We start from the raw sequence: 13,302 nt of genomic DNA on the forward strand, positions 1-13,302 counted from the left end.
CAAAGTTTTGTTTGTTGCTCTGAATGTTTTGTTGAGCCAGGTCCATTTATTCACAGCTTGATGACAAAGAGTTTGAATTGCCTCCTGTGGAGACCCCCCCAACTTTGGAGAGCATCTTGAATGAGGTAGGATCATCGTCCTTGCTGGTCTGTCTTGTGATATCTGGAGGATGGAGGGTGTTTAATGATTTTTAAGAGACTGTCAGAAAACTGATATTTAATGTGGGTCACATGGGAATGAAGGATTATTGAATTGATCTGTTAACTTGCTGTTCAAAAAAATAATAAATTTGAGTATGGGACACACTTGTTATACTCTTCTTCCCGCATGACCTTGATTCCAGGTCGATGATGAAGAAGAAGAAGGTTTTGGTGGACATGAGTTTGGGCCCTTCCTTGGAGATGGTTCGGACTCGGCCTCGTTAGATACTGCTTCTCTGGCAAGCACGGACAGTGGGGAGCGATCACACTCTCGCTCGTAAGCACCGCATTGGAGAAATAATAACAAAGCATAAAACTGCTCAACATTAAGTACATTATCTTACGCAGCTTCATGAATAAAGTATACTTTTACTTCCTTTAAAATGTCGAGTCTCAAAGATTAATTTTGACAACCATTTTCTTCTATTAGCCTCAATTTTTGCATTCATAAATACAAAACCAAACTGGAAGGGCACTGGGTAGAGCGCGTACCTCTGCCACGCAATGCCTGATCCATGAGAACATATCGGGCCCAATACATTATTTTCATATCATGCTATATAGTACGATATCATTTTTGGCCCCCATCTCTCAATGGTGAAGAATCTCTTTAAAAATTCTAGTATCCGGATCCGGATCTTCACCAAAAGCTCAACGATTCCAAACGGTTTGTCCTTGTGACGCACCAAACCTGTCCACGAGATTTCATCCCGATCCGTCCACAACTTTTCGAGATTTCCTGCACTCAAACAGACAAGTGGAGAGGAGTGAAAACATAACTTCCTTCCACCTTCAGTGGAGGAGGTAATTAAGTCTAATTTTTTTTAACTCACCGGGAATGTCTTTCTGGGTAGCTTATGGGATGGCACATCGTCAGGCCGTCCGTCCATCCACAAACACTTGCAACTTTTTCTCTGAAACTACACATACGATTTTGATGAAACTTGACCACAACCTTCATCGCCCGTATGTACCAAAGTTTGTTCACGGCATTCAAAAAAAATCCATAGGTCCTTAGTTTCTTCTCTGTAACATATTTTGTGGGTCACCCACGCCTACCAGTGGTTCCCTGGTTTTCTTATGTCGCTGCTACCAGGTGAGCGCCCAGCGGTATTGCCCCTATTTTCATGCCTCCGCGATGGTTGCCAGAGGCATTATGTTTTCTGGTTGTCTGTCCATGCTAATTTTCTCTGTTTTCTCTGCAACCGCTTATCCGATTGACACACAATTTTCACCATAGGTGTGACTACTCGCATGGAATGCTTTTTTTTTTTAATGATACTTGTGACATCATAGGTCACATGGTGTGGCAGCCATGTTCGACAAAAGGGAAAATTTTGGACCTCTTTATCTCTGAAACTGTACCATAGAAAATTTTTTAACTTGGCACATGTGAAGTACTCCGCATGGGAAACTTGTGTGATTTTTTTTTTGATGATTTCATCGGTGGCTTCGTTATGATGTCATAATTGCATGCGTCAAACACTTTATCCGATCAGTATGAAAGTTTTTGAGGCTCCTCTAGGGTTAAATTGTATTGGGGGGGACACTGATGACGTCATCGGTCACGTGGTTCGGCAGCCACGGTGTTTTTAACATAAAAAACTTCAAAAAATTTCTTCTCCGAAATGGCTGAACAGATCGAGGCCAAATTTTATAGGTATGATGGGCTCTCCATGAGGAACAGAAAGTTCTCCATCTATGACGTCCTAGGTCGCATGGTTTGGCAGCTATGATTTTTTTTTTGGAAAAATAAACCTTGAAAAGTCGTCTTCTCCAGCACAGCTTGACCGATCGAGGGAAAATGTCACCCACACGTTCCCCAAGCCTTGGGGATACTGTGCTGTTCATGAATAATTAATAGGTCACATTGTCTGGCAGCCATATTGGATTGAACGGAAAATCTTATAAAAATTATTTCTCTTAAACCGCTTCAATAATCGATGCGAAACGTCCCGATTATCATCTAGTCGTCATGGGGAAGATATGTTTTACATTTCATCCTGATCGGATGCATGTTCTGGCAGCCATAATTATTTAATATTTTGAATCTTGGTTCAGGGATTTAAATCAAACTTGGTACAAGTATGTGTAACGATGTACCGATGTGGCTGCAGGCATATCTGGCGACATCGTGACGTTGAAGAGTGCCCTTCGAGTTTTATACTTGCTCAGCTTTTCACATTTACTTATTATGCATTTGCATTCCTTGACTCTTTTGTTGATTTTGATGGTTTGTGCCCCTTGAACGGATATTTATATATTTATTTCTCATGCATTGCAGGCGGCGAGTTGAGAGAAGCTCCTCATCCCATGGCGTTGTCCTGCGGCATGCCACACTCAAAGGAATTTCTGCACAGCTCGTCTCTGCTGCTGTGCGTTTTTCACTTTCTTTGCAACTGCTGTTGTTTTTTATTCTAATTATTTTTTTTTATGGTTGGAAGCCTATTGTTCTGCTGGTGTTTCTTGATACGAGTACTATTATTATTACTCCAAAATACTCTGCATGGCCAAAAGTATGTGGACACCTCTTCTAATTGGTGGATTCGGCTATTTCAGCCACACCCATTGCGGACAGGTGTATAAAATCAAGCACACAGCCATGCACTCTCCATGGAGTCATAGACAAACATTGGCAGTAGAATGCGCCGTACTGAAGAGCTCAGTGACTTTCAATGTGGCACCTTCATAGGATGCCACCTTTCCAACAAGTCCGTTTGTCAAATTTCCACCCTGCTAGAGCTGCCCCGGTCAATTGCAAGTGCTGTTATTGTGAAGTGGAAACGTCTGGGAGCAACAACAGCTCAGCCGCGAAGTGGTAAGCCACCACACAAGCTCACAGAACGGGACTGCCGAGCGCTGAAGCACGTAGTGCAGAAAAATCGTGTCATCAGTTGTAACGCTCACTACTGAGTTCCAAACTGCCTCTGGAAGCAACGTCAGCACAAGCACCGTTCGTCGAGAGCTTCATGAAATGGCTTTCCATGGCCATGCAGCCGCACACAAGCCTAAGATCACCATTCGCAATGCCAACGTCGGCTGGAGTGCTGTAAAGCTCACCAACATTGGACATGGAGCAGTGGAAACGTGTTCTCTGGAGTGATGAATCACGCTTCACTATGTGGCAGTCCGACAAACGAATCTGGGTTTGGCGGATGCCAGGAGAACACTACCTGTCCGAATGCATCGTGCCAACTGTAAAGTTTGCTGGAGGAGGAATAATGGTCTGGGGCTGTTTTTCATGGTTCGGGCTCGGCCCCTTAGTTCCAGTGAACGGAAATGTTAACGCTACAGCATACAATGACATTCGAGACGATTCTGTGCTTCAAATTTTGTGGCAACAGTTTGGGGAAGGCCCTTTCCTGTTTCAGCATGACAATGCCCCCGTGCACAAAGCGAGGTCCATACAAAAATGGTTTGTTGAGATCGGTGTGGAAGAACTTGACTGGCCTGCACAGAGCCCTAACCTCAACCCCATTGAACGCCGACTGTGAGCCAGACCTAATCGCCCAACATCAGTGCCTGACCTCACTCATGCTTTTGTGGCTGAATGGAAGCAAATCCCCGCAGCAATGTTCCAACATGTTGTGGAAAGCCTTCCCAGAAGAGTGGAGGCTGTTTTCGCAGAAAAGGGGGGACCAACTCCATATTAATGCCCATGATTTTGGAATGAGATGTTGGACGTGCAGGTGTCCACATAATTTTGGTCATGTATTGTATTTTGACTTCTTCATGGAGGCTGCCACACCATTAAACATATAACTTTTACCGAGTTGGCAAGCCATGAGATCTATTGCCTAATCTTCAATGAAGCAGATTTGTCCAAAGGTTTGGAGGTCTTCTCGTGTTTATCAACTTTTTTTTTTTTTCAAAAAAAAAAATCTAAGATTTCCAGAACTACTGACCCGATCTGCAACTTCACATACGTATTGATAGGACTGGGCTACTTCAAGTTTGCAAAGGAGTCGCTCTGTTAAATGAAATGGCCAACACAGGCGGCCAATCAAACTGGAGCATTTTTTGATGTTGGGAATTTGATTGATTTTTGATGGAGAAAACTGCCTCTATACAATATATATTGTTACGGCTGTGGAAATTCGCAATACACCATAAAGGGTCCTCAGGTGAGATATATCGATAAGTTCATGTGTAGTTAGCCCACACCCGTTGTTTAGAGTGAATATGTGTGATTCATCCGGGCTGCGACGCTTTGAGTTAGCCATTTTTCTTTCTCTATCGTTATTTTGGACCATTAAGCCACCAACAACTCAAACACCACCACCTTCACCTCTTTACCTCCACAACTCCATCCCGCAAACATCGCTTCACCGCCTTTCCCAAACGATTCCCGCTAACAACCAAACCACCACAGCAAACCCCCCACCACCTTCGCCTTTCTCCTTCCACAACCATCAACCACACCACCAGTCAACACCAAACGTCGTGCTGTCCAGGGCCCGTTCGGTAATTGATGCCGAACGTGTCGAGCCACGAGTACAAATGGGTGCCTTTTTAGGAGAGGAAAACTGATCAGGAAGGCTTCACGCCCCTTTTCTTCCATCCAATGACTGAGCATCGGGTGGCATGGCCCCGCCTCCAAGCGCGTTTTGATCCACGAATATGCATACAGGCTCCTCCCCCGGTCTATAAAGACGCGAGCATGACACAGCTCGTGGGTGTGTCCAGGAAGGAGTGTGAAGAAACGTGTCCAGGAAGGAGTGTGAAGAAACGTGTCCAGGAAGGAGTGTGAAGAAACGTGTCCAGAAAGGTTTGTGAAGAAACGTGTCCAGAAAAGTGTCCAGCTCGTGTGTCCAGAAGGGGTACAGAAAGTGGCGCCAGTCGAAAGTTGTGAAGTCTGAGGCATGTGTTTGTGGGGATCGGACGGCGAAGGGGACGGATTTCGGAGTGGAGGTCGAGGGACGAGTCGCGGAGTGGAGCAGGGACGCAGAGGAGGGCTCAGGGGTGAGAGTTCGCCGGAGTCAGGTGCGGTCCCGGGACCCCGCTAGTGGGACGGAGCGTCCGCCATTCCTTTCTCCTGACCCCGAGCATCAATAATTCCCCCCCCTCCCATCCACGCTGAGATAGCGCCGGTAACCCCGTCCGTTCCCCAACCCAACCGTGGTGCCTGCGCGACGCACGCCTGGAGGAGCTCACCGACCATACCAGGGGCACGGAGTCAAGCGCGTTACGCGGACATTGCGGCTAGCCCGTCATCGCGCCACGAGGGCGCGGGTAAGACCCCTTCGGTTTAGTGGACCTGGCCGATCACCCAGGTCACACGTTCATTTGGTCCACGGACCTGTCTGCCTCCTTGCCTGTGAGGGTGGCTTGGGTTTTCCTTGTTTTTTTGTGTAAATGTATGTGTGGCGCCAGTCTTGTACGTAAACCTGTATAAGTGTGCTGAAAATAGTTGCCTTTTATTCGGTTGTAGCTCTGCGTTACTTTTATTGTTTTAACTGTTGTGTGTGTGTGTGTGTGTGTGTGTGTGTGTGTGTGTGTGTGTGTGTGTGTGTGTGTGTGTGTGTGTGTGTGTATGTGTATGTAATAAAAGTGCTTGCTTGTTGAACTTTTTTCCCGTTTCGTTGCGTCCTTTCCTCCGTTGAAAGTTCCATCTTGCATCATGTAAGGGATTGGTAGTGGGTGTAGACACCCAATAAATAATCTGAACCATCGAGGTCGACGATAACTCCGCTCGGTTATCCCTGCAGCACGGAACGAGCCACTTAAGCGGTTCGTGTCTGAAGTCGACCTGCGGCGAGGTACGATCGCCCGGTCTACTACTCGCGCAGGTACTTAGGTAGGTCGACATTTTGTGAGCAAGCCTATCCTGCGTGGGTGGGCAATTGGCACGATCGTGGTGAGGTTAAACCCCCCACCCGTGACTGGCTCCTGGCGGTCGTTCCAGGAGGGTCACGACTGAATTGTCCGTTCCGGTGGGCGACGCGTCGCGATTCGAGTTACGTGGCCGATCGCACGCCGGGCGGGCGAAATTCGTAACAATATATATTTAAACATACTATAATGATTGACCTGAACACATGTGATTATATCCTGCAAATCCCCCCTTTACAACTAAGATGGCATCTACAGCAACCAAGACACAAATGCCTATTTGCTAATTAAAACACATTTTTATCGGTTTGTTGTTCCATTGGTTTGAAAAATTCTAAATTTAAAGGTGTCTTGTATTTCCTTCTTTTAACTTTAGGTGTTGCTGCTCTTTATAGCCTTGATAATTACCTGCAAAAACTATTATTATTATTTTTATTATGATAATTTTTAATGTTACCTTTTATACGCCCAATATATATATTGGGGCGTATTATGTGATACCGTCTGTCCGTCCGTCCGTTCCTTTCCGCACTCTAACTCCCAAAGTTTTCAACTTTCACGTTTCATATTTGGTACATAGGTACAGACTGTGGAGACGGTGTGTCGCGACATACGTTTGTCATCTAAAGTGGTTGCCATGGCAACCAGGATGCTGTTTTCCATGTCGTAGCACAATTCTGTATATACCTTCTTGTTCTTCATAAATTGACGTGTGTGATTTTATTTTATTTATTTACTGCCTCAAACTTTCCTGGGATATGTGTTCTCAACCCGTTCCATCCAGTGGTTCAGAAGGGTTTAGAAGACAAACAAATAAACAAACACGTATACATGCAAACAGACACTTCTTGAATTATGTACTGTATTTGTTTTGCTGTTTAATTGTCGAGTTGTGGTGGAGAGTGGGCGAGAGGTGCAGGAAGTACTGGGGGAGTGGAAAGAGGAATTTAGGAAGCTCGGGCTGAAGATGAGTATGGAGAAGACTGAGGTGATGTGGGTCAGGTGGCAAGAAAAGAAATTGATATCAGGTTACACTGACAGGAGATCAGACAGGGGAATAGGTTTGAAAATCTGGGAGGAACAGTGACTGGGGATGGTAAGTCCGACGCAGAGGTATCAAGGAAATTGAAAGGGAAGGTCCTGATGTGTGTAACGCCGGCCTTCCTTTATGGTCTGGAAACGGTGGCACTGACAAGGACAACAACAGAGTTTGCAGGTTTGTGAGAGCAACTGTGTCAGGAGGATTGCAGGAGTGAAGAGGGTGGATAAATGGAGGATGGATGAACTGAGGGAGCAGATTGGTGTGCAGATGAGCTTGATGGGGAGATTGGTGAAATGCTGGCTGAGATGGGCTGGACACATGGGTACGGATGGGGGAAGAGACAATGTCAGAGAGCGGATAGATTGAGGGAGCAACGCAGGAGGAAATAGGTAGACCGTGGTTGAGATGGGAGGATTGTGTGAGTCGGGATATCAGTAAGATAGGAGTAGCTGGAGAGTGGAGAGAGTTGGCTGAGAACAGAAGGAAGTGGAGGAGTATTGTGGCTGAGGCAGGGCAGAAGCTTGGTGCCATTGGACCTCACCCCTTATTAGGGTGAAGGGAAGGATGAGAACTTTATGATTGTAGAAATGCAGACAAGTGAAAAATCACATTGCACTGTTGAATGTGCATGATGTTGTTCAAGTAAATCTTTGTAAATGATGATTTGTCTTCTCCTAAAAGATGTCAACATTTTATCGGCATCATTATCATGCATTACTTTCTTCATTACCGACTCTCGGAAGTACTTTGCAAGGAGAGACCTTTCATCCACATGCTGTTTTACTAGAGTAATGGTCCCCCCCTCCCCAACCCAATGTACTGTGTACTCCTTGTTGGAGGAGGTTATCCTGTTTCGGACATTCCTGAAAATAACAAGAATCAATTTTGCTCAAAGTTGAGATTATACCTTTCTCGCATTGGGGATTTGTTTTGCAGGAGAAAGCAGATGCAGGAAACCCCACGGCAATGGTAAGTTGCTGTCGAACCACGATGCCAACATCAATGGTGTCGGTGCATGTCTGGCTGGCTGTTTGTATTTGTTTTTGTTTATTTATTTACTATTTACTGGCAAATAATTTTTTGATTTGTATTCATTTTAAATATTTCTATTCGTTTATGTACTTGTGCATTTTTATTACCTCCACCACCGAAGGTGGAAGGAGGTTTTGTTTTCACCCCTCTCTGGTTGTTTGTCTGTTTGTGTGCAGGATATCTCAAAAAGTTGTTGACAGATTCAGATGAAATTTGGTGGATAGGTTGTGTGTGCGACAAGGACGAACTGATTAGATTTTGTTGAAGATGTGAATCCGGATCTGATAATTTTTTAAGTGATTCTTCACCATTGAGAGATAGAGCTAATCCGATATATAGCACGATATCTCAAAAAGTTTTGCACGTATTCAGACGAAACTTGGTTGACACGTTGTGTGTGTCACAAGGACAAATTGATTCAATTTTGGTGAAGATCCAAATCTGGATCTGATAATTTTTTAAAGTGGTTCTTCACCATTGAGAGATTGGGCCAAAAACAATACATAGTGTGATATTTAAAAAAATATAATGGGCCCAATATGTTCTCGTGGATCAGGCATTGCATGATGGAGGTATGCGCTCTACTCGGTGCCCTTCTAGTTCCTTATGTGTTATTTATTCATTAATTTTTTCCAATAAATGTGTATATATATTCTGTCGGACCCCACGTATTCGCGGTTCATAAAATGTGACCTGCTTCTACATTTGCAGTGTTGTGCTTCGCGTTTTCATGGTTTTTCATGGGATTTTTGATTTTTTCCCTTATGAATCACGAACCGCCGGTAACCTATCCCCCTTTTTCCTATTGAAACAATTCCCCAACATTCGTGGATTCAACATTCGCGGCATTTTTCAGGAACATATTCCTCACAAGACTGATTCACCGACTGATTTTAAAGAGCAGTAGCTTCTGGGAGATGTGGAAAGCTGAAATTTTGCGTTCCGCTGGACATCGACGCCAATACACAGGAGAAAAAAATTGCAGAATTGTCGGCCAACATCCATAAATGAAAATATAAATAAATAAATAAATAAATGCAGGAGAGCTACCCGAGAAATTGAGGAAGCACAGTAATTTTGTGTGCCGATGGACATCGAAGCCGGTACACCAGGAAAAATCACAGAACCTTTGTAAAGTGTCTGCAAATTAAAATAAATAAATGAAAAATAATCAAATGCAGGTGAGCGACCTGAGACGATCGGGAAGCCCAGTTTGTTTTGTGTAAGCAGACCCCACCAGTTTGTGTGTGTGTGTGTGTGTGTGTGTGTGTGTGTGTGTGTGTGTGTGTGTGTGTGTGTGTGTGTGTGTGTGTGTGTGTGTGTGTGTATGTATGTATACATATATGCTTCTATACTAATAAGTGTGTGTGTGTGTCGTTGATTGGTATCTACATATGTAGGTTTCAGAATGTGGAATGGTGTCCTCCCAAGGTGGGCTCAAAGTATCCACCTTCATTTCAGTAAGGGGTCACGATCCATGGACCAACCTGTGAATTTTCTGTTCTCAAAGTTTTGTGCCGAAGGATCTCTTCAGGATCGTCGCTGAGCCCCGGATGGCTTCCAACTGTAGTTCGTTTGTAGTGATATTCCCAGGGATGGTTCTTAGCTCACCTGTAAAGTAGTTCTGGGGAGCTTATGGAATGGCGCGTCGTCCATCCGTCCACAAATACTTGCAACTTCTTCTCCAAAACTACACACACAATTCTGATGAAATGTGACCACCATCTTCTCCACCCCAATGTACGAAAGTTTGTTCATGACATTAAGAAAAATTGGGGTCTCGGAGGGTTTTCTCGGGTCTCAGGCGTTTCCTCCCCACTCTATGGGAGGAGGGGGGGGGAGGTATCTGCCTTAATGTCCTCTCATCATCCATTTGTTGGCGAACAAATCTCTGCTGAGCTTCTCTGTTTTGTGCCCTAAATGCATTTAAATTGGTCACAGACTAACTAGCTCTTCTTCTTCGTGCTTCTTTTTGTTCCTCCGTCTCAAGAAGTCGCCCTTTTCACATTCAAAACGCGGCTTTTGGTTATTTTTTGTCTTTTCCGTGGATACATGGCCTGAAGAAAGAAAAAAAGATCGATTTTTATCTGAAAAATACTTTTCTTTTTTTAAATTTTTATTTTTAAATCTAATGTTGGTAAAAGTGAATCAATGATGAGATGTATTTAAAATTTGGATTGTACGTCATAGTTGCCAATGACAGGGCGAGCAACGCTGAAAATCGTACCAACTTCCCACCTAAATCCCCACGCTTCCCACCGAAAGCAAAGTTGAAAGATGGTTAAAAAGTTCCACCAGAAATGACCCAATATCACATTTAGAGTGGAAAAAAAATCTTCTGTTTTGACCTCTGTGACGCTATGTCCCCACTCTTTGGGACAAGATGAACTGGTGGTTAAATCCTCAAAACTTATTGAAAATTTGAAGTGACCATATGATGAAGGGAATGCACAAGAGTTTGACCTTCATTATATTTCCTTGCTGTTGACTAAAAATTCCCCATAAAGGAACAGAAAATGCACACAGCATGAGAAGAAAAAAAAACAAAAAAACCTGATGACTTTTTATTCCATTGTGTTGTGCAGGCAGTTTCAGAAGTGATTGCCATTGGCACAGCACACGGTCTGGTCTTGGTGTTTGGTGAGTTTTTATTGTTTGTTGCTGCTTGTCTATCATAATATCACTTCGTTTCCTTTGGCTGCCATTCCCAAAAGGAGTCTTTCTTTAGTAAAGTTATTTTCTTCAGTTAGCACTAGCAGGGAGCTGCAGGACAACCATGGAATTTAAAATTTAACTTCATGTCATCAATCCCCCCCCCCTCCCAAACCTAACTTCTCAACCTTCCCCTTCCAACCTGAAGGATTCAATTTCCTCCCCACTTCAAGCCTTCAACCCCACTACACACCGCAACTCCTCAATGTCCTCCCCACCAAAGTCTCAACCTCCCCCTCCCAACTGTGTCCCATCTTTGCTCCCGCCCCCATCTCTGAACCACAACTCTCTGTCCTCCCGTTCTCCCTCCCCTTTTCCCATCCATAAAAGCAAGAGGACACTCTTACATCGATCATTATATATTTAACTCTTTGAACCTTGAGCTCCTTGGACTTTTGGCTCTCCCACCCTGGACTCCCTGGAGAAAAGTCAGGCCGCTCGGGTTCAAAGGGTTAATATTGTCACCACAATCACAGAGTTTGAAGTTGTCTAACTTGGGGCCTCCTTATCATTACTCATCAATAAACTCAGTATTCAGATGTATTTTGTGTCACTGACAATCTCTCAGATCATAGCGTCTTTACCACGTTTGGTAAAAGTAAGTAAAACGTCTGCTTTTGATATCCACCAACCCTGGTTTCACGTCGCCTCCAACTTCTCGTGTTTATTTACTTCACATAATGTGTGAATTACATGTCCATGTACATTGTACATGATAAATACAGTTTGTTGTAACACTATTCAGCCCTGTGTTTGCACACTATTCAGCCTTGAAAACTCGGGTGAAAACCAAAAGTTTTTTTTTCATTAAACACTTGAATTATTAATCACTAGCAAATACAATCCGTCGCTTCGTTGAGGGAATAGTATGGGGGTGGAGGGAGGAGAGAGGCAGTGAGGAGGGGTGGGGGAACTACGAGGAGGTGAGGAAGGGGGCAGCTAGGTCACCTCACCAAATGTTGCTATACACTCCGGGAGGTGGGTGGGAGAGAGGAGGTTGGGGGAGAGAAGATGGGGAGGAGGGGTTCTCAACTTGCGTTTGGTAGTACAGGATTGAACAAAATGGGGTACGTTAATACAGCATGTGGAGACTGCTTGGAGATGTCTATGGGGGTGGAGAGGGGAGGGGATTTGGGAGGAGGTAAACGTGTTGGGAGCGGGGGGGGGGTTGGAAGACAGCTTGAGGCGAAGGGGAAGGCGATAAAAGCGCCCGAAGCAACATATTATTTTAACTTCCGGGTTCCATATAAAACCGGATGGGAGCATTTAAAACCCACGCTATTGATGAATCACCCTGTCTATTGTGCCGTGATGTGGTGAATCATTGCTTTGTAACCACTGAAAACATTTTTACTGTTGATGAATAGAGGGGGGGGGGAGAGGAGAGAGGAGAAGGGAGGGGGGAATGAGATGGTGGGCTTCCGGCAGATGTTACGTCTAGTTTAATGTCTATCCGAGGGATGGCACACACATTGATGCCTTGCCTGTGAAATACCAGGATGACAGTTTATGGCTGGGTCAGGATTTGAAGTCAGGATAGACAGCTGAGAGGGAGCATGCATACATTTTGACTATTATGCCATGATGTGGTGATTCATTGCTTTGTAACACCTGAAAACATTTCTGACTCATTGTGACTGCTGCTGAAGTCAAGTAAGAAGTTTAAATTTTGAAATTTGGCTCAGATTGAGATTCTAAAGGTTATGGCTTGTGGCGAAATGAAATAGTCACAAACGCAAGTTTCTCGGGCGTTTATAAGCATTGCAATGTATCCAGCGATTCGTAGATATGATGATGAGGCATTTGATGATATGAGTGAGGAAAGTGGAAAAAAACAACTTGATCAATAAGAAACCGTTGTGGCCGGTTCCAAGTCTAGGCATTGTTAAGCATGCGAAAAACAATGACAAACTAGAACAGCACTCGAGAGAGCACATACCTCCGCCACGTAATACCTGATCCACGAGAGCATATCAGGCCAAATACAATTTTGAAATGTCATGCTGTACAGGATGATATCGTTTTTGGCCCTATCTCTCAATGGTGAACAATTACTTTATAAATTAAATAATTATCATATCCGGATCCGGATTCGGATCTTCACCACAATTGAATCAATTCGTCTTTGCGACACACCCAATCTGTCCACCAAGTTTCATCCGAATTTGTCCACAACTTTTTGAGATATCCTGTATACAAACAAACAAGCAGTCATAGACTGGTACTTACGAAATCGTGAACTTGACCTCTGACCTTGTCTAATAAAAGCTGTCTCTTGAGAAGGTAGTGACGCAAACCAGAAGTTTCTACGATGATTCTGCACCAAACCATCAAAAATCGTAATGTCGACCGAAGCAAAAATCTCCATTTCTCCACGCAATTATTTAATAGTATTTTATCAGTCACAAAACCATAATATTCGGCCATTCACCAACAATCTTTACATAATCCGACGGCTTAGCGAGTCAGGCATGCGACGATAAC

The 13,302-nt window shown here is 44.2% G+C and overlaps 1 protein-coding gene and 1 long non-coding RNA gene across 3 annotated transcripts in view; one reads left to right on the top strand and one right to left on the bottom strand.

The window, feature by feature from the left end:
* The window catches only part of VPS8 (VPS8 subunit of CORVET complex), a 166,390-nt gene that overhangs the window by 7,839 nt on the left and 145,249 nt on the right, over positions 1-13,302 (top strand). For both annotated transcript variants that reach the window (XM_085883776.1, XM_085883777.1), the window contains exons 2-6: positions 57-125; positions 344-477; positions 2,485-2,575; positions 8,011-8,043; positions 10,692-10,746. In XM_085883776.1, coding sequence (XP_085739902.1) covers positions 57-125; positions 344-477; positions 2,485-2,575; positions 8,011-8,043; positions 10,692-10,746 — 382 coding nt within the window. The remainder of the gene's footprint in view (positions 1-56; positions 126-343; positions 478-2,484; positions 2,576-8,010; positions 8,044-10,691; positions 10,747-13,302) is intronic.
* Positions 32-1,842, bottom strand: LOC147024152 (uncharacterized). The gene is made up of 3 exons (XR_015058899.1): positions 1,034-1,842; positions 307-939; positions 32-162 (listed from the first exon to the last, which is right to left on the bottom strand). It is a non-coding gene; the product is annotated as an uncharacterized LOC147024152 (long non-coding RNA).

Source organism: Eptatretus burgeri, chromosome 6 (assembly GCF_056783735.1).
Source record: "Eptatretus burgeri isolate ZD-2024b chromosome 6, Ebu_testis_v1, whole genome shotgun sequence".
Classification (NCBI taxonomy): Eukaryota; Metazoa; Chordata; class Myxini; order Myxiniformes; family Myxinidae; genus Eptatretus; species Eptatretus burgeri.